We start from the raw sequence: 18,718 nt of genomic DNA, 5'->3' as shown, positions 1-18,718 counted from the left end.
TGTCAATTTGCAGATGAGGAAACTGAAGCTTTGAGAGGTTAAGGGAACTGTCCAAGTTGAGGGCAGAGTGAGAATGGGAGCATCCAGGTCCCTGGGATCCTGAGCCCCAGCCTCAGGCTCTGTTGTGCTGCAGACACTTTCAAGGCATCCACAAGGAAGATTCATTTATCAGGTATCCATTGAGAGCCCGCTGTGTGTCGGACAGTGTCTAGGCGCTGGCGGCGGGGAGCAGGATGGACTGTGCCCTTCCTTCATGGAGTTTTCAGTCTGGTGGGAAAGGTGGGCGTTCAACAGTCAGTCACCCAGATGTGTGGGCTGGATTGTGATCTGTACTCTGAAGGACAAATGAAGGATGCCGTGAGTGATAGCACTGGGCCATCTTGGGGCCATGGAGAAGACTTTTCTACTGAAGGTTTGGTTCGGCAGAGATGTGTGGGGCGTTAGATCAGGAGTGAAGAGTCACGCAGTGAGCACTCCAGGTGGGAACCATAGGTGCGAAAGCCCCCTGAAGCTCCAAGCCAGAGACCCCACCCAGGAATGTCTGGTTTTGTTCTCATTACTTTCCATTTGTCATTATCTCAAGTCTGCCTTGTAACCCAGCTGCCATTAGAAAGGGGAGGCGAAAGAAACAGCCTCACTGTGTTGTTGGATGTTGGATGACATTTTCTGGTTTAGAATTTTTTACTTTTTGTAAAAGAAACAATTACAAAACAAGGTTCTGTTTACTCTGTCTTCTTTATTCAGCCTTGATCCAGTCTGCTTAAATCAGTCCAGGTCACCGAATGTTTATTGAGTGCGTATTATGTGCAAAATCATTGCAGGGACTAGAGGTGGGTAGGCCTCAGACTCTCTCAAGGAGTGATTGTCTGATGAGTGAAAATGAAACTTGAAAGTGCTGTCATATATAACATATTTGTCCTAGAAAGGGAAAAAAATTTTATGGTTTCCTGAAATGTGTTTACCATTTCTGGCTATTGGTATGCATTTGCTTAATGTATTGTTATGAGTGGAACAAGTTATGTGTTCAATGATTGTTAGCATTCTCTTTGGCATTTCTTTTTGTGAAATCTACCATATATGTTCCCAGGACATTAAAACATCAAATATGAACAAAATCTTGTGCACGTGTGCAGCAAACTCTGAATTACTGGAACAGGTCACCACATTAAAGCATTGCCAAGAAGTGCCACATCTGAACGGGCCAGTGTGCACTTAGGAACCGGTCCTCAACTGTGACCGGGCTGGGAAGGGAAGCTGTGGGACTTCAGGGAGGGGTGTAACTTTGCAGTGTGCGTTGGCTGGTTGAAAGTCAGAAGCCCTGGGGTGTGAACTTTTCGCACATTCATCCGCATGCATGTGAGTTCCAAGCGTCGTTTCACCAGATCTGGCAGAGGTGGATTAATGACTCTTGTTCGTTGGTGTTGCTGGAAAGCTTGATGTGGGTGTTTTTCTTGTTTGAGAGTTTTTTTGGTCTGTAACGTCTAAAGACTTGCAGAGGAGGTAGATGTTGAGTGATATTGGAATTCTTTCCCCAGCTTAATACATTGTTTAAATATTTTAAGGAAAATTGGGACCCACAGATGTCTGAATAAATTTTTAATGCAAGAAGGACAGAAATTTAGAAAAACATCTACCTTTTAGTTATTAATAGAAAATAAAATGCAAAACAAGTATTCACTATTTTGCCCCTTCCTGTTACCTACCAAATTTGCACATTAATTGAGAGATGCAAAATCAAAAACCCAACAGGGAATGGAAGGAAATTTAACTTAGTTTTCCTGTTTTTCTGGAGGTAAGCCTGTGGCCTTGAAGGGAAATGGCTTGTAAGCGAATGAAGTGTAAACCTCTGAGGGTGGAGTCCACCTTGATCATCCTGTGTCCCTGGGCTCACTTAGGCACTGAATGGATATTTACTGAATGACTGGGAAGAGAGAAAATCATAAATTGATCTCACTTTGGTTAATACACTACTAAAAAATGTCTCAATTGTTTTATAAATAATCTGGGGAATGACAGAAAGTAAATGTGCTTTTCCTGTGGAATCCTCGCGGAGCTAATACAAGCACTGTGGTATGCCAGAAAGCCCTGGGATGGGGAAGGCCCTGGGACGGGGGTCAGACGGACATTCCGGGCTCAGCTCCACCCACCGCTCGGCCATGCTGTTACCCTGGACAAGTCACTTAGCCTTTCTTCTGTGATTTATGAATCGGGAGTTTGACACTTGCCCTTCTTACTTCCCAAAGCTGGTGAGCGATCACATGAGATAAAAGATGCAAAAGTGCTTTGAAAACTGTAAAACAATGCCTCCTTTCCTGCTCGATCTGATTCTCCTTCAGCAGAAAGCATGGGCTAGACCCATCCCTCCCGCTGTCCGCTTCTTGCAGAAAAGCTTCCTGTGGGCCAGCTAATTCAACTGTTTTCTATCCTTAGTATTTAATATTCCCTGAACACAGTAATTCTTTGCTGAGGACTGTAGGCACCTTATAAATATTTATTAGTAGATATAGTAGGGATAGTTGACAAGCTAAACTCTTTACCTCTCTAACTCATGCTAAATCATGTGTAGGAGGAATTCTGTTTTTATGATGGTATTTACCATGTGTCCTGGTTCGTACATGCCTGTGAACTTGACTGGGCTGTTTGACACTCAACAAGAAGGCAGGCAGGCAGGTTTCTTTATATATGTCAGTATGTGATGGGTCTTGGTGCATTTATTTCAACATTAGGAAATGTAGAGTGGCTTTTGTTTGCTTGCTCAGGTGGTTCTCCTAAATTTGTTCAGGTAACATGTTCACATAGTTCAAAATTTATAAGCTCCTAAGGAGTGAACAGGGGAAAGCTCCCCTTCCACTTCCGTGGCCTGGCCACAGTTTCCCTCCCAGGAAGCAAGTGTTCCTAATCCGGACAGGCCTGTCTGCTGAGGCTGAGTTTCCGTAAAGAGATTTAAGTTTTTGAGTGTCTCTCCTTGGAAGAGAATAACACAGTATGTAGGTAGCTAGCTGGGCAGGGACAGTAAGGGAGTGTGGTGAGAAATGGTGTAGAAATCTAAGCCAGTGCTCTTGTTTCTGTCTGTCATACATCTAGTCGTGCTTTTTGATGTACAGTTTAGAAAATACTTTTAATTTTCTTGATAGAATAACCACAAATCACAGACATGATGTAGATATTTTATAAATCTGAGAAGCTTGACCTAAGTGGAAGAAGTGAGCAAGTTAGGCGCAAGTTTCCAGTCTTATTTCTTCAGTATATTGAGATTGATGGTTGTAGTTTCAGGCAATCTCATTCTCATGAAGTAATTAGACAAACCCCCTTCTGTTTCCACCCACTGGCAAAGTCCTCTTGGTCTCATCATTCTGGACAGGTGTGGAGGAAAATCTTCAATCATTTTCAAGTCGTCCAAATGTTCCCTTTTTGATATCTACTGGGCATTACCCTTTCCCCCAAAATGTGGTTTATTAATATATGCATTCCTAACTTTCAGTTTTGTAGTGGATGGAGATAATGAACAGCATGTATGGTACACACTGTGTGGGGTAAATGCTATTTAAATCTGGTTTGAGCTGCTAAACATCTCACTAACACAGGATCACTGGCTGGAGTCCAGGTTTGTTGGGGTTTATTTCTTTTGAGGAGGGGTCAGATTTTAGAGAACTAAGCCATCTGTCCAGCAAATTATTTTAAGGCTTTAATAACAAATAGTTTGCAACGTATTTTAATGTGTAGAGTAGAAAATTAATGTTTTGAAAAACTGATATCTTTAGAAATGCCTTCCACATTCTGTTTTGCTATCATTTTGGTATTGTAATCCCAATTTGGTAGTGCATGTCTTTGTACTAATGTTTTCGCAGAATTAATTAGTTCATTAAAAGCAACATTTTAAAACTGGCATGTCAATAACGCAGTGCACGTCTGTAGAAGGCTCTTGCGTCTAAGAGGCACTGAGCCTTTCCTGAAACAGATGCCGGGATCGTGTGGCTGCATATTAAGCTGGAAGGCTTTGAAGAATCTCTGCTGTGGTCTTTGAGGTTTGCTCTGCCGAGCTCTCTGGCTGCTCTTGTTCGTGACTTTTGATGGCTAAGGTAATGAACTCTCCAGCACCTCAAATCTTCATCTGCTGAAGAGAACTTTGCGTTTTAGTTGTTTCATAACTGCCCAACTTGGGTCTCCATGGCTTACTTTTAATGTCCTGTCTACTCATTCAGCAAATATTTAAGGAGTGTCTCGTGGTTACCAGGCCCACGGCAGGGTGCTGGGATTCAGCGCTGAAGAAGGCAGTCATGTCATCCTGCAGAGAGTCCTTTTGGAGAGAGAGACATTAAGCAAATAACCACTCGAAAAACTGCTTAATTACAACTGGGACAGGAGACACAAAGAGAAATAAAAAGTGCCACAAGAGGTAGGATGAGGTGCGCTGACTGATGGGGGCTGAGGGGAGTGTCAGGGAAGGCTTCCCTGAGGAAGTGTCATTTAAGCTGAAACCCAAAGACTTGAAGGGTAAGCGGGACTGCCGGGACGTGGGGGTAGAAGTAGTTGTGAGAAGAACCCTCCAGGCAGAGAAGGCAGAATGTGCACAGTGTGCAGGGCGGGGCAAGCCTGCCCGGGGAGTGGAAGGAGGCAGCCGGGCAAGGCTGGGGCAGGAGCAGCAGCTGGACTGTGGGCCTCCGGGGCCCTCTTCGGGCTCGAGACTTGAGTTCTCCACCGAGCTGTGCCTTAAGCAGTGGTAGAGAAAGCAGGCAGCTCTTTCCACAAGCAAGGAGTTTCTGTAAAGAAAGCATGGGTGATGTGGCTTTAGGGGACAGAAATGGTGGCTCACTATCAATGAGCTCGAAGGCTTTGGAAGTGGGTCCTTGACTTTGTTGGAAAGATTAATTAGCAGCGAGAGACAGTTGTTTAAAAACAAACAAACAAACAAACAAACATTATCCTTGGGCTCCAGCGTGGAAGTGTGATTTTAAGATGATTAGAACCGTTAGATGCATTGTGCCCCCGTACCACTTCACTCGTGTTCGCTTCTAGGCTGTAACAAATATATGTATTTCTAAAATGAAAGTAGCGTTATTGAAACATACAATTTACCGTTCAGAAGGCAACAAAGAAGAAAACCAGATGCCTTACTTCTAGAACAGGTCTAGAGCAGTTATTCTGAACTCGGGGTTCGTGAATGGACTTTAAGCTGATCAGAACAGACACTGCACTTGATCTTAGCCAAAAGGTCAAGAACCAATTGTGGATGGACTTTAAAGGGCCTCCTAGCTGCAGTAAATGGTATGTGAAATGTTGTGCAGACATGTATTTTAGTCTTTAGTATATTCTCAAATGGATCTGTGACCCAAGAAAGATTTTAAAATGCTGATAAAAGACATCGGAAAACCCCATAGTCTTTTACGTGTTTGCAGAAGGCCTTGGAGGTGTTGGAGGAGATATTTGTGTGTCATTCCCCAAGGCTGAAGTGGGGTAATTGGGTGGAGATACTGGTAAGTGGATTTGAAACAGCCTGGTGGTCCAACAGTACAAGAGGCTGCCTTGTGATGTATGTTACCAGGGTTTTTATGTACACCTTCTCTTGAAGATGCTGTTAAATTCCTAGATTGGCAGGGACCTTGGATGAGAGGACCTCTGAGGTCCCACGGTTGTTTAGTTCTCTGATTAAGGACATTTAAAGAAACAGGCCAAGCTACTTGAAGAGAATCAGAAGAGGAGAGCAAGGCTTGTAGGGCTTCAGAAATTAACATTGGAAATCTGAGAATGGCCTGATTGTTTCGGATGCAGCAGAGATGTTGAAGTAGTTTAGACTAAAGCTTAGTCCTGAGGAAGCTTACAGAGACCTTGAGAAGAATCACTTGGATTGCAATGGGAAAACTGCATCAGAAACCATTGAGAGTCTGACTGTAAATGGGGAGCAGGGCAGGGGGATAGAATTCTCTAATTGCTTAAAAGTTAATTTTCTGCCTGAAAATATTGAAGTGATGAATCACACCTTGATGGGAACTTGTGATTTCTAAAAGTTGGTTTTTGTAGCCTGGCTCTTGAACCATCTAGCCAGCTCATTGGCTGAGTTCTTCAAGGAGGAGAACCAAGCAGCTCTCCGTTTTCGAAAGGCCTCTGTAATGTAAATAGGAACAGCAATCTTTCCAAGTTATTACCCTGTTAACAGGTTGACAGATATGTGCAAATTGTGACTCACTGCTCAATTTGGCACTAAATTAATGTCTTTCCGCACCACGTCTGCGCAAGTGTACACCAGTCACTGCTGCTGTGTCACTGCCTGTTTGCCTCTGTTCCAAAGGTAAAAATTAAAGTAATCTGATGCTGCCACAGAGCAGAGTGTAGCATATGGTGGAAGTGTGGGAGGAGAGCACGCTGTTCCTACCTGTCCTCAGCCCTGCACGCAAAGTGGGCCGCCACATGTTGCAGAGCTCTGTGCAGACGCCCGCGGGGCACGCTGGCTTGAAGCAGCATCCTGGGAAGTACTGCCAAAGAGGTGGTGCGGCGGCGACCACCCCCATACCGACCCCACCCTCGGCGAAAAGAAAGTCGCATTTCGTCTCCGCCTTTTGAATTTCCGAGCTTTCCTTATTTCTGTCAAGTCACTAGTGGGGAATTTGCATTTGAAGTTTGCCTCTATTTGAAAATGAAGTGTTTTGATTTTTGCTTCCAGGATTTAGACATTGTTTTCCTCAGTTAGAGACGCAACTGCCTCTCTCTTTCTCTTTTTGGCAAATACATAATGTCACCTGTAAAAAGGAAATTTGCATCTCCTTTATGTTAGGCATGTGAATGAAAAACAGTCTCCTTGAAATTCATTTTTGCTTAATAAAATCTTTGGATTGAGTTTGCTGAGCTTTATCTGAGATCACAGGTTGGGGAGGAAACGAAAACTACCTCCCCAGACCTCCCACTTGTCCTATGTCGATGGCAGGTATTTTTCTTAGGAACTCTTTTTCTCCTGCCACTGCTTTCCTTTACAAGTAAAGAGCTCATAGATAAAGGAATCCAGAAATGGCAAGGAACATTTGTTGTCTGCCCATTTAGAACTCTGACCCTTACTAAAAGCAAGCAAAGTTGGGCAATTGGCATAGAATCCTAGAAATCTACACACTCAGGTTGGTTTCTGGAATCATCCCTTAACCTACCCATTCTCCTATTTTCCTAGCCTGCTAAAGAGACAAGTTTTCCAGAGAGTATTTTGAAAAGCTTCAAGGTGAAAGGTACAAGGGAAGCAAATTATGATGTTACCTTTGTACTGAAGTTCTGCATATTCATTTGCATTCCGCTGTCCAGAGCTATGATGGCTATTGATTGAGGACGGGTTCAGAAGACATTGCCTCCCTCCTCCCCCCATTAGCATATACTTAGCAATGACCTCCATTCACACAGGACAGCGGATTTTTGCTTCCTGCTGAGTCTGGGGTAACTGGGTTTCAACCACATGCATAGATCTAGAATGTTTCCAGTGACCTGGTGTACACTTTTGACATGAAGTTTGCTGTGTGTCTTTCACCATTTCAAGAAACATCAGACAGTGATGAAAAATGTGTTACTTTCCTCCTTTCTTCATCTTTTCACCTCTTTTGTAGCATTCAAGTTTAGAACCACGGTTGTATATTGTGAAGCCGTAAATCTAGATCGGGAGCGAGGGAGATGATGTGGTGTCTTAGTCAGTCTGTTTCTTAGCCATCCAGGAAAGCTTGTTTTCTAAACCATTTTAAAAATGAACAGAATGGGGCCTTACCTTTAAGAAATACCTCTTGTTCTTTCTGAGCTGGTTGCTTTTTTCATGCCATATCCTTGTCTTCTGGTCCTTTCTAGAGATGGAAGATAGCTGTTTGGTACTGAGTTTGTAAAGCCACTTGCGTGCTTGAAGAATATCAAAGTCTCCCCTCAGCCCTCTTTTCCCCGGGAGCAAATAGCCTCCGAGGCCCCTCCACCTCTTCTCGTGCATCTGTGCTCTGATCTTCTTCCGTCATTGTTATTTACCACTGGGCCTTCTACAGCTCTTCCCCTTCCTTTTCAACTCTAAATTTAAAACTGTACATAGCATTCTCTAAGGAAAACTCAATAGGTTAATCAGTAAGATTACTTTCTGACTTTCATAGCTGATACGTTGATGTTCACTTTTTAACAAATGGCATCATGTTGTCTACCGTCTCTCCTGAGCGCCAGGTCTCAAACTAAAATCTTTTCGTGCTGTGAGTGGAGAGCTAATCTCCCTCTTCCCCCAAGAGAACAGAGCTTTTATATGTCCCTGATCTAATGGACATGTAATTCAATTTGTCATATCCAACGGATATGAAACCCAATGCAAACCCCTTAATAGACAGTTTTGCCTCTCAACTCTTGTATTATACATCCCCTTTGTGTCCAGAGTGATTGGATGGTGAGCACAAATGCTGGTGTGATTTTATTCTCAAAGGATCTGAGCCAGACCCAACTCTGTTGATGCCTTCACAGTAAGTGTCCACCGTCGAGGGACGGGGGCAATTCATCCTCATAAGAGAGGGCATTTTTGCAGAATAGGTCCATGATGTACCAATAAGAGTCTTTATAATTTTGGAGTCCTTAGTATGTGCCCGACAGCATGCTGAGTGCTTAATGTCAGTTATCTCAATGATTACTAAACCTTAAGAAATGTAGATTCCATTTAGGACGGAAGAACAGAGAGGGCTCACTTTCAGAGGGATGTTTCCAAGAAAAAAATGGAACGGAAAGATTGTCTACTTTTGACTATAGTGAGAGAAGTTTTAGAGTCAGGTAGAGAGTTTAGGGATAAAATTATAATAGGTACGTAGAAAACTAATCAAGTGAAAATGAAGGTAAAACAGAAAGCTTTATAAGTAAATAAATGTACTCATGAGCCACTCACTGTATGGCTCAGCTCTTAAGAAATAGATGCAGAGATATTAGAATGTAACACATCAAGTACCAATTTAAGCAAAAATTATGATATAACTTGAATTAGTTAAGAATCCAGCCAGGAAAACAAATGATTTCACGTATTAAAACAGAAGGAATTTAATCCAGGGAATTGGTTATTCAGGTGATTGAGATGAGAAACCAAACAGGGGACAGCAAAGTGACCAGAGCTGAGCAACAGCAGGAAGCTGCTACCATCTCTGGACCAGAGGGACAGAAAGAGGAGCCTCTGTAGTTGGAGCCCAGTAGCCAGGAAGATGACAGAGCTAAATGCTGATCTATAGAAGAAAGTCACTAGGTCATGCTTTAAAATGAAAAAGCTAGAACTGGCATTAAAAACACATCTTGCAGACATACAGAAGTAAATACCAGAAGAAATCACTAAAAAATGGTTGGCTCTGAAGGGCAATAGGAGGAACATAGGAGTAGTACTTTTCATAAAAAGCCTTGTAAATCCCATTTGCTGTCTTAAAAATGTATTCCATTGAAAAAAACAAAATTCAAAAGAAGATTCTTTAGTACACTGTAGATTTGCATTTCTTTGACTAGGGTTCCAGTTCATACATCTGTGTTTCTTTTTTCCACTTAGATATGTTGATGATGTGATCAGCCGCATTGACAGAATGTTTCCTGAAATGTCTATCCACTTATCCAGACCCAATGGAACGTCAGCAATGCTTCTGGTAAGTTCTACCTACCTATAGGGACCTGTGGAAGAAAATTGACCTCAAGATTACATCTCTGTTTCTGTGTTGTAGGATCTATAGAATGGACATTAAATCCCAGTTGGATGGTGATTAGCATGTTTCTCTTCTCTACTGGCATTCTGTAGGTTAAAAATCCTACACGTTGAAACCTTGCTTTTGAACGAAATACAGAGCCTATCTCAGTTACCCAGGGAGGAAACACACTGTGAGGCCATTTCACCTGTAAGTCAGTCCGTGATGTTCTGGTGCATCTGTTTTATATTGTCCCAGAGGCAATAGTAATGCTCAACTGATGGATCCTGCTAAAGAAAACACCCTCTTAAAACAGAAGCAGGTTCTGTGGAAAATCATTTATAAAATCCCTTATGTATTTGAGGAAAGTGTTCTGAAACCTTATGGCTGCTGACTTCCGATTTTGTTGTTTCATTTTGGTTTGCTCTGAGCAAGTTGACTTCATAACCTCACCATTGATGTTTGTATTTGCATGAATTCACCAAAGACAGGTGTGTTTGGGAAATACAGTGGAATAGAAATTACAGTAGTAATTAGAAAGGCATAGAGACTTCAGTGATGATGAGCTTTTCTAATGCTCTGTGTGATAATGTACACTTGAAGGATTCTTTCCTGAACACCAATTTTGAGGAGCCACCACGTTTTACGAAAAGCAGCTTAAGTGGGTGAGAAGGTGGGTCTGGATGCAGCAGGGAGGTGAGCTGCAGGGGGGAGTGTTTGTCACGTCTCGTCTGTTGCTGCTGCTTTGGGGCCTAGTGTGAACTCCCCATATTTTAGCATTTTACTTTGTAAAATCATAAATAGCCAGTCACTCAGGATGAGTTACTCCTCACTCAGGCCACTCACCGGAGAAGAACGGGCTTATTGTGTATGCATGTGTGTTTTTCCCTTAAAAAGGGGAAAGATGTGGGCTTGTTAAGTGTGATATCTCATTTGTGAGGAAAAGATTAGTGAAGTTCATCTGCGTAACATGCTACTTTTCTTTAAAATTCTTTCTATTAAAAAATACAGTGAAGGAGATAATGCAGTGTTCTTTTAATAGAAAAAAAGAACAATTTGTATCTGTCTACAAAGCATGCAGTATTTCCTGCCACAGTTAAACGTACAAATTGTCTAAAGTTTAAGATCCTCTAGACCCAGCAGCTAAAACGTAAATCCTGCTTTCGGCATTCTTGACAGGGAGCAGGGAGTTAACGAAGATAAAAATGAAAGCGTCCTCAGTGAAATAGGTTTGTTCAAATTATTTCTGGGTCATTGAGCTTCCATTTCATGATGAAGGTAGGAATTTGGCATTGAAGGGAATGAGCAGAGAGAACAGGATTATAGGTAAACAGGCCTAAGATATTAGAGTTACTTCCACCTCAGAAAGCTGGCTGTTATTTCACGATGACCTGTCAGCCTCATCTGCTCTCATGGAGCTTCTGTTTTCATAGGCTGATGAGAACTCAGTTCAAGGGAAGAATCCCCTTTTACATAGACCACTTTTTTTTTTTTTTTTTAAAGATTTTATTTTTTTCCTTTTTCTCCCCAAAACCCCCAGTACCTAGTTGTATATTCTTCGTCGTGGGTCCTTCTAGTTGTGGCATGTGGGACGCTGCCTCAGCGTGGTTTGATGAGCAGTGCCATGTCCGCGCCCAGGATTCGAACCGACGAAACACTGGGCTGCCTGCAGCGGAGCGCGCGAACTTAACCACTCGGCCACGGGGCCAGCCCCTTACATAGACCATTTTTACCCCCACGAGTGGCTGATCCGTATCACTATGCATCTAGCCAGCTGATTGTTACCTTTCTGAGGTGACACGGAATTCACATAGGGTGGTGCCTATCTATAGGAGTAGCAGTGGGTGATCTGAGGTTGAATCAGACTGCCAGGTGGATAAGCACACTTTGAACACAATTGCTTTCTTTGGCTTTTACTTTGAAAAGATGGTGTTTTATTAAATTGCAGGTCTCTAGGCCATTGGCCGCTGCCACACACATCTCTGAGGTCGAAGGGACTTCTCACCTGGGAGAGGAGCAGGCCCGAGAGCTCCACCGCTGCCCTTGCTCGTCGCCTGTCCCTGTGCCTTCAGAAGAGGTCTGGGCCCTGTACTGTAGGCAGTAGGGCCCGCTGCAGGAGGTGCAGGCAAGAGTTCAAGTGTGGTTCCCTGGAGATTCATTTGGAAAGCATGTTAGTGATCTGGAACGCAGCGTGTTCTGGAAAGCTTTGGGAGGCGAGTGAGAGTGATGGGGAGAGATCAGTTAGGCCGCTGAAGCGGGGCACACTTGAGCATTCTCTGCTGACATCTCCCTTTACCTGCCTTGGCCAAAGCCTGAGCTGCACCTCTGCTTTTTAGTACAATGGCATTTCCTTCAGAGTCCTCCAGGCTTCCTTAAGTGCAATCAACGGAAACCTGTGCTGATTAACTTAAGCAAGAAAAGGGTTAGTTTTTGTCTTTCTTTTGCTTTTTAATGATCATAATGCTCACATACATGAAGAGAGAGCCGACCTGCCTGGAGCAACAAAAACTAGGGTAGCTCCAGGAGTGTCAAGAGCAGGACGGTGGTCCTTCTTGGACCCTGTGCCCCAAATTATTTGGGGTCAGCGGCTTCCATCTCATGCCTGTGTACCTATAGCCCAGGAGAAACACTCCTGCCAGCCTAACCTGAAGTTGTTCCTCCCCATGTGGCAGGAGTGGGGAGTCATGCCTTGGCAGCCCCACAGCACTGCAAAGAGTGGAGGGGGGTCATTCCCCAGCAGATGAGAGAGGTGGGGCTGAGAAAGCAGCAATCTGCATGAGAAAATAAAGGTCACTGGACAGAGCCTCATGGCTTACACAGTGCTCATCTCCTCCCATCCTCACAATAGCCCTCCAGGCCGATAGCACCAATTGTTTCCATTTTACAAGTGAGAAAACTGATGTAGCTTTTCTCCCGGGTCATGCAGCCGGAACACCGCTGCCAAGCCTCTGGGATGCTCTCCTCCGCCCGTCTCTGTTTATAGCTCATGATGGTGGCGAGTACAATTTAGACCACCAGGCATTAGGCTGGTAATGTTTTCTTAAAATTATTTTATTGTGTAATTTGATATATTTAAAGGAATTTGGGTAATGTATTTGTCAATGATAAAGCATAATGATAAACCTGTGAGCTCACCACTCAGTGTAGAAAGCAGAGCGTAACCAATATGTGCTTCTCCCCGGTCCCTGCCTCTCTACCCAGACTCCCCACCATCCTGGTAACCATCTTCTTCTCTTCCTTTTTTAAATGCACTTTACTACCACATGGACATGTAGCCCTAAATAACTATCATTTAGTTTTGTTGAATTTTGATCTTTATAAAAATAGTATCATGTTGTGTGTACTGTTTCTGAGATATATCCATGTTGGTGGTTATATCTGTTAGTATGATCATCTTCACTGATGTGTAATCAGTCCATTCTGTGACTATACGCACTTTATTCTTTCTCTTGTCAATGCACGTTTGGGTTGTTTCCGAATTTGCTTTTTAAATAATGGTGGTGTGAGCATTCTTGCACATACATCAGGATAAATTTTTAGGCTTTAGTCCAAGCCGTGGAGTCAGTGCAGGCCCCTGTCTAGAGGAGCAGGAGGAGTGTTGGGAGTAGTGGAGCAGACAGCTTTTTCCCAAGAGCCACTCAAGTTGTGAAATGCAGTGTCATGATGTGCATGCTAGTGTACACAGGGGCTCAGAAACGGCTCCAGTTAAATAGCCTGGCTTCCGCATGTTCCACAGAGTTTGTGGTTGTTAATGATCTCTTCTGGTTTGGGTATGTGAGTACAGAGGGGTTTTTGGAGTTTTTGTGCACATGCGTGGGAAAGCAACATAAAGTCATTGAACTCCAGAGCATTCTATGAACAAAGGGCAGGTTTGGTGATCTTGTTTTGGTTTCCTCCTTCACGAGGCAATCACTGCCAAAAGCAGCAGAGTGCCTTAGACGTACGAAGATCTGTAATTGGGAGCCCCAGTCTATCATCAGCAGTTTCTTCGCAATATAGAAGGAGAAGTTAAAATGAGGACTATACTTATAATTGGCACTTTTTAAGGCGATTGGGGTGTTTGGCTCATCTAAAGCTAAACCAGCCTGTCCTTGTTGGCCTGGAAGCATCAGAGCCCATCAGAAACTTTAGGATGATCGCCTTCTGGCCTGGGCGCTGTGTTTGACCTGGAACCACATGCGTGTACCCTCTTCATGCTTATGGACCCACAGATAGTGTGTGCATAGGCCATGGGCTAGAGGAGGGAAGGGAGGATAAATTGGTGATCAGTAAGTGTTTACTGAGTGAATACACAAATGACAAATAAAATCATCTTTCTCTCCCATATATATCAGTTTGTCCATATCAGCTGCACTGGGGACCTGCTCCTCAGGGGAAAAGGAATAAGACAGTGGTATTAGTTTGATTCCAAAACTGTCAAGACACTTGCTTCCTTGACTTCTGGCGTCTTTGTGAGCCTTAGGTAATCAACTGTAGCCTTTGTGAGCCTTAGGTAATCAACTGTAGCCCTAGCTAATGTGAAATCTAACCTTTCAGCTTCTTACGTAATCTTTAAATACATTGTGGCCAGCTCTCTCTGCTCTGTTGGTGGGGTAGAGCTGTTTTGGTGTTGTGTAAGTTAATAACTCATGATATAATAAATCCTGTTTCCGTTCCTTGAAGAGATGAGCTCAGTCATCCAAAAATAAATCTAGCTATGTTGATATTTAGTTTCAGTTAATCTACCGCCTAACATTCCATTATTAATTTTCTTCAAACAGTCAAAATATTGTAAGAGCTTAACTGAGTCAGAGACTAGAACAAGCAGCTGGCTTCTTTCGGCATTTAAAATATTAATCTACAATTTTTGACGGATCTACTAGGTATAAAAATGTTAGAGAATAAGAAAAAGATGAAGCTTCAACCGTGATATTTGCCATACACTTTGGTATTTTATAAATTAATCTTTCTTTATATGTTATATGATTTACAACAGATAAAACTCATTTAACAATCTTTCTAAATGTACATTTTAACTAACCTTCAATTTCCTTAAGATATTCATGCCTTGCTTTGAATGACACATCTTTTTTAAACCACTTAGATGCGTTTCAGTGCCAAGGTTGAGAAAGCCTGGTTTAGGGCATGCAAATGTGCAGCTTCCCATGAAAATGCCAAAGTGTTTTCCTAAATGGCAATTCTGAAGTGGTAAAACAGATTTTTTTCCAAACATACAAAGACTTAGGTAATAACTTTAGTTGTTCTTCAGAAATTTTTGAAGACCATCCAGTGCTAAAACTTGTGATGCTACAGCAGTCACTTTAGGAATCTGTATCCATATCTCAACATTTTTGTACTGCACAGAATATTATTGGAATTCTTTGTTAAGTGCTTTTTTTGTAAAAATGCCATTTTATAAGACTTATAAGAAAAACCAGCTGTTATAGTTCTACTTCATTTTTGACATACCAAACCTGGTTCCAAAAGACATTTGTTTCCAAAAATCACACCCATTCTTTAAGGCAGCAGTTCTCAAATTATGGTCTGGTGACAAGAGGTCACAGGGACCTTTTCATGGGGTCCACAAAGTCAAAACTATTTTTATGGCAATACTAAGACTTTTTAAATTCTTCTTTTTTATTCTCATTCATTCGTACAAGTTCATAGTGGAGTTTCCCAGAGGCTACATGATAAGAGATGAAGTCATCACGCTGACACCTATTGGCTTATGTGTCCTTGTGTTTTAAACATTTCAGTTTATTTCTAATGTGGTAAATATTGATAGCTATATCCCACAGAAACAAAAACGCTTTGAGGTCCTTGATAATTTTCAAGAATGTGGAGAGGTCCTGAGATCAAAATATTTGAGAACTGCTGCTCTAAGGAGAAATATATTCAACTATTAAGAATATTCAAAACAATATATCAAACTAAATTTCAAAAAGGTGGTTCCAAAAATGTTTGTTGCAATGGCAATGACGTGAATGGAAGTTTATTAGTAATTAAAAGTTTGAAGTTTAAAAAAAGGTCAAAAAGTAAAAGGCAAAGGAATGTGGGGCATTCTGCAGGAGAACTAACTTAGTTTCTTCAACGAAGTCAATGATGTGGGAAAAAATGGGGAAATTGGAGTGCTTAAAAGGCTTAACAGCAACATGTAAAGTGTGGACCTTGTTTGGATCCTGATTTGAACAAATCAACTATAAAAGAACATTTTAAAAAAAGGAATCCGAAGGATCGGAACATGGTCTAAATTTCAAATGATACCCAGGAATTGTTGGTAATTTTGTTAGCTGTAATAGTGGCTTCATGGTTGTGAAAGCAAAGCTCTGTCTTTTAGGCGTGGACACTGAACTATGTGGAGTTGAAATGACATGATAGATGAAGTTTGCTTTAAAATACTTCTACAGAAAAAGGAAGGGCAAGATAAAGCAGGTGTGGCAAAATCTTGATCATTTTTTAATTTGGGTAGTTATTAAGTAATCTCTCTTTCTTTCTGTTTGGAAATGATTGCAATCAGAAATGTTATGGATGGCTATCTAAATCCAAGTCTGTCCACACATCCTCTAAACAACACAGACAAACAAGGACAAGTAAAACTACCAAACCCACCCCATAAACAAACCAAAAGACCAAGAAGGCTCACATTCCAAATTCTGTCTGAGTAAAAAAGAAGGAAAAGAAAAACCCCCATCCTAGTGAGCTATCACTTGCACTCTCGCTGTTAACCTTTGCTGAGGGAAAGATGCCTCACATGAAAGAGTACGTGCTGTATGACTGCGTTATAGGAAGTTCTGGAACAGGCCAAACGACGAGGAATCAGACCAGAGCAGCGTTTCTCCTGGGAGGGATAGGGCGGGCATTGACTGTGAAGGGCACGAGGGGACATGCTGTGGTGGCAGAGGTGTTCTCTATTTTGATAGAGATGTGGTTTATATGGCTGTATGCATTTGTCAGAATCAGAGAATGGTCCACTAAAGATTTGTACATTTCATTGTAGGCAAATTTTACCTCAAAAAAATTTTTTTAAACAAATGTTAAACTCAACTCAATGATATGCTTCCCTGAGTGTTTCGGGATGAAGTATTCTAATGTGTGCAACTTTCAAATGCATCAACAAATGAGATGGATAAGTGGATAGATAGATGGATATTTGTTGTTAGTGCCATGGAATTGGTTCCAATTCTTAGCAGAGCGGAACCCTGCTCTGTCTTTGTGCACCATCCTCTCACCTTCCAACACTATATCGGACAATGCTCCCCTCCTATTCATAGGGTTTTATTGGCCAATTTTTTCAGAAGTGGGTGGCCAGCTCCTTCTTCCTAGTCTGTCTTAGTCTGGAAGCTCCCCTGAAACCTTTCCACCAGGGTGACCCTGCTAGTATTTGAAATACCAGTCCAATAGCTTTCAGCATCACAGCAACACACAGCCACCACAGTATGACAATCGACAGATGAGTGGTGTGGGTCCCTGACTGGGGAACAAACCCAGGCCTCAGCAGTGAGAGCACTGTATCTTTTTTTTTTTTTCCAAAGGTATGCTTTTTTTGGTGAGGAAGATTGGCCCTGAGCTAACATCTGTTTCCAATCTTCCTCTTGTTTTTTTTTCCTCCCCAAAGCCCCAGTACATAGTTGTATATCTTAGTTGTTAGTCATTCTAGTTCTTCTCTGTGGGATGCTGTCACAGCATGGCTTGACGAGTGGTGTGTAGGTCCACGCCCAGATCTGAACTGGCAAACCTTGGGCTGCCAAAGCAGAGTGTGCGAACTTAACCACTTGGCCATGGGGCCAGCCCCTGAGAGCATCATATCTTAACCACTAGACCACCAGGGATGGTCAGATGGATATATATATGCTAATTAAGTAGAATAAGATGATAACAATTGTAGAATCTAGCTCATGGGAATATGAGTGTTCACTTTACAATTCTTTCAACTTTTTAGATGTTTGAAATTTTTCCTAATAAGATGTTGACGGAATAAACACCTCAACTAAGGAACTTGCCCCGAAGGAAACAAACACCACAAAACAGAAGAAAACTAACATAGCACTCTAAACTGGTTTTAGTATGCTCAGGCATTTGGAGAGATGAAAAAAATCCTTGAATTAAAAATTCAGAAATTAGAAACAAGACAAAAATATGAAGAAATTAAAAGGATTTATTGCACTCAGAAAAAAATGAAAGAAATGATAAAATTATCTCAAAAATTCAGACTAAATTTCAAGATTGCTCAAAGAGAAATAGATTCAAATGAAATTTAATAAAAGGAATTTAAGAAAGGTAGGAAACAACCAAGAGAATGAAAGTAAGATAAAGAAATTAGAGTCAGAGAAAGTGGTTGAAGTGAAACTCAGACAAAGAAGAAACAACATGTATATAATTGTAGTCCATAAAGAAGGAAAACAAAATAATGGAACAGGACTATTATGTAAAACTGTAATCTAAGAAAATTTTCTAGAAATTAAAGAAGGTCTGAATCTACGCATTGAAAGAGCTCGCTGGGTACTTGGGAAAATTGACCAGTGACAATCAAGTTTAAGATACATTCTAGTAATGCTATCAGACTTCAAAGATGAAGAAAAAATCCTCAAGACTTCCAAGCAAAAAATCAAATAATTTACAAGGCAAAAGAATTAGACTGGCGTCAGACATCTCAACAACAGTATATAAAGCAAGGCAGTGATGGAGCAGCATTTTCAAATAAAGTTTGAATCAAGGATATGTACGTCTTTCAAGTATCAAGGTCAAAGAAAAGCCAGTTTAAACTATGAGAATTCTATGCCTCTTAGCCCATTTTGAGGAATCTACTGGAGGATGAGCTTTGTCCAACCAAGAGATGATTAGGAAAACTTCAGCCTCAGGACTGATAGTGAGTGTGTAATATATTTACCTGTTGATGCAAAACTAAAGCAAAGGTGGTGATGAGGAGAAAGTAATAGTATATAAATGTTATGTATTCTAACACAGTAGAAATAATCTAAACAAAAAATGAGAGAAAGGGATAGGTAAAGATGAAAGTAGAATGGGCTCATTTTTTAAAATATCTAATAGAGAGTTAAAGGAGACCATTAAAAATTGACAAAAGAGATGCTAAAATGATATCTAAGAAA

At 41.6% G+C, this 18,718-nt stretch overlaps 1 protein-coding gene and 1 non-coding gene across 4 annotated transcripts in view; one reads left to right on the top strand and one right to left on the bottom strand.

The window, feature by feature from the left end:
• Positions 1-18,718, top strand: part of MED27 (mediator complex subunit 27) — a 198,366-nt gene that overhangs the window by 118,743 nt on the left and 60,905 nt on the right. For all 3 annotated transcript variants that reach the window (XM_070251992.1, XM_001498768.5, XM_023629190.2), the window contains exon 4: positions 9,503-9,596. In XM_070251992.1, the coding sequence (XP_070108093.1) occupies positions 9,503-9,596 (94 nt within the window). The remainder of the gene's footprint in view (positions 1-9,502; positions 9,597-18,718) is intronic.
• LOC111770731 (U2 spliceosomal RNA) lies at positions 5,028-5,225 on the bottom strand. The gene has a single exon (XR_002804137.1). It is a non-coding gene; the product is annotated as a U2 spliceosomal RNA (small nuclear RNA).

This window comes from Equus caballus, chromosome 25, assembly GCF_041296265.1.
Source record: "Equus caballus isolate H_3958 breed thoroughbred chromosome 25, TB-T2T, whole genome shotgun sequence".
Lineage (NCBI taxonomy): Eukaryota > Metazoa > Chordata > Mammalia > Perissodactyla > Equidae > Equus > Equus caballus.
The sequence above is the reverse complement of the archived record's forward strand: the minus strand, read 5'-3'. Positions and strand labels throughout refer to the sequence as shown.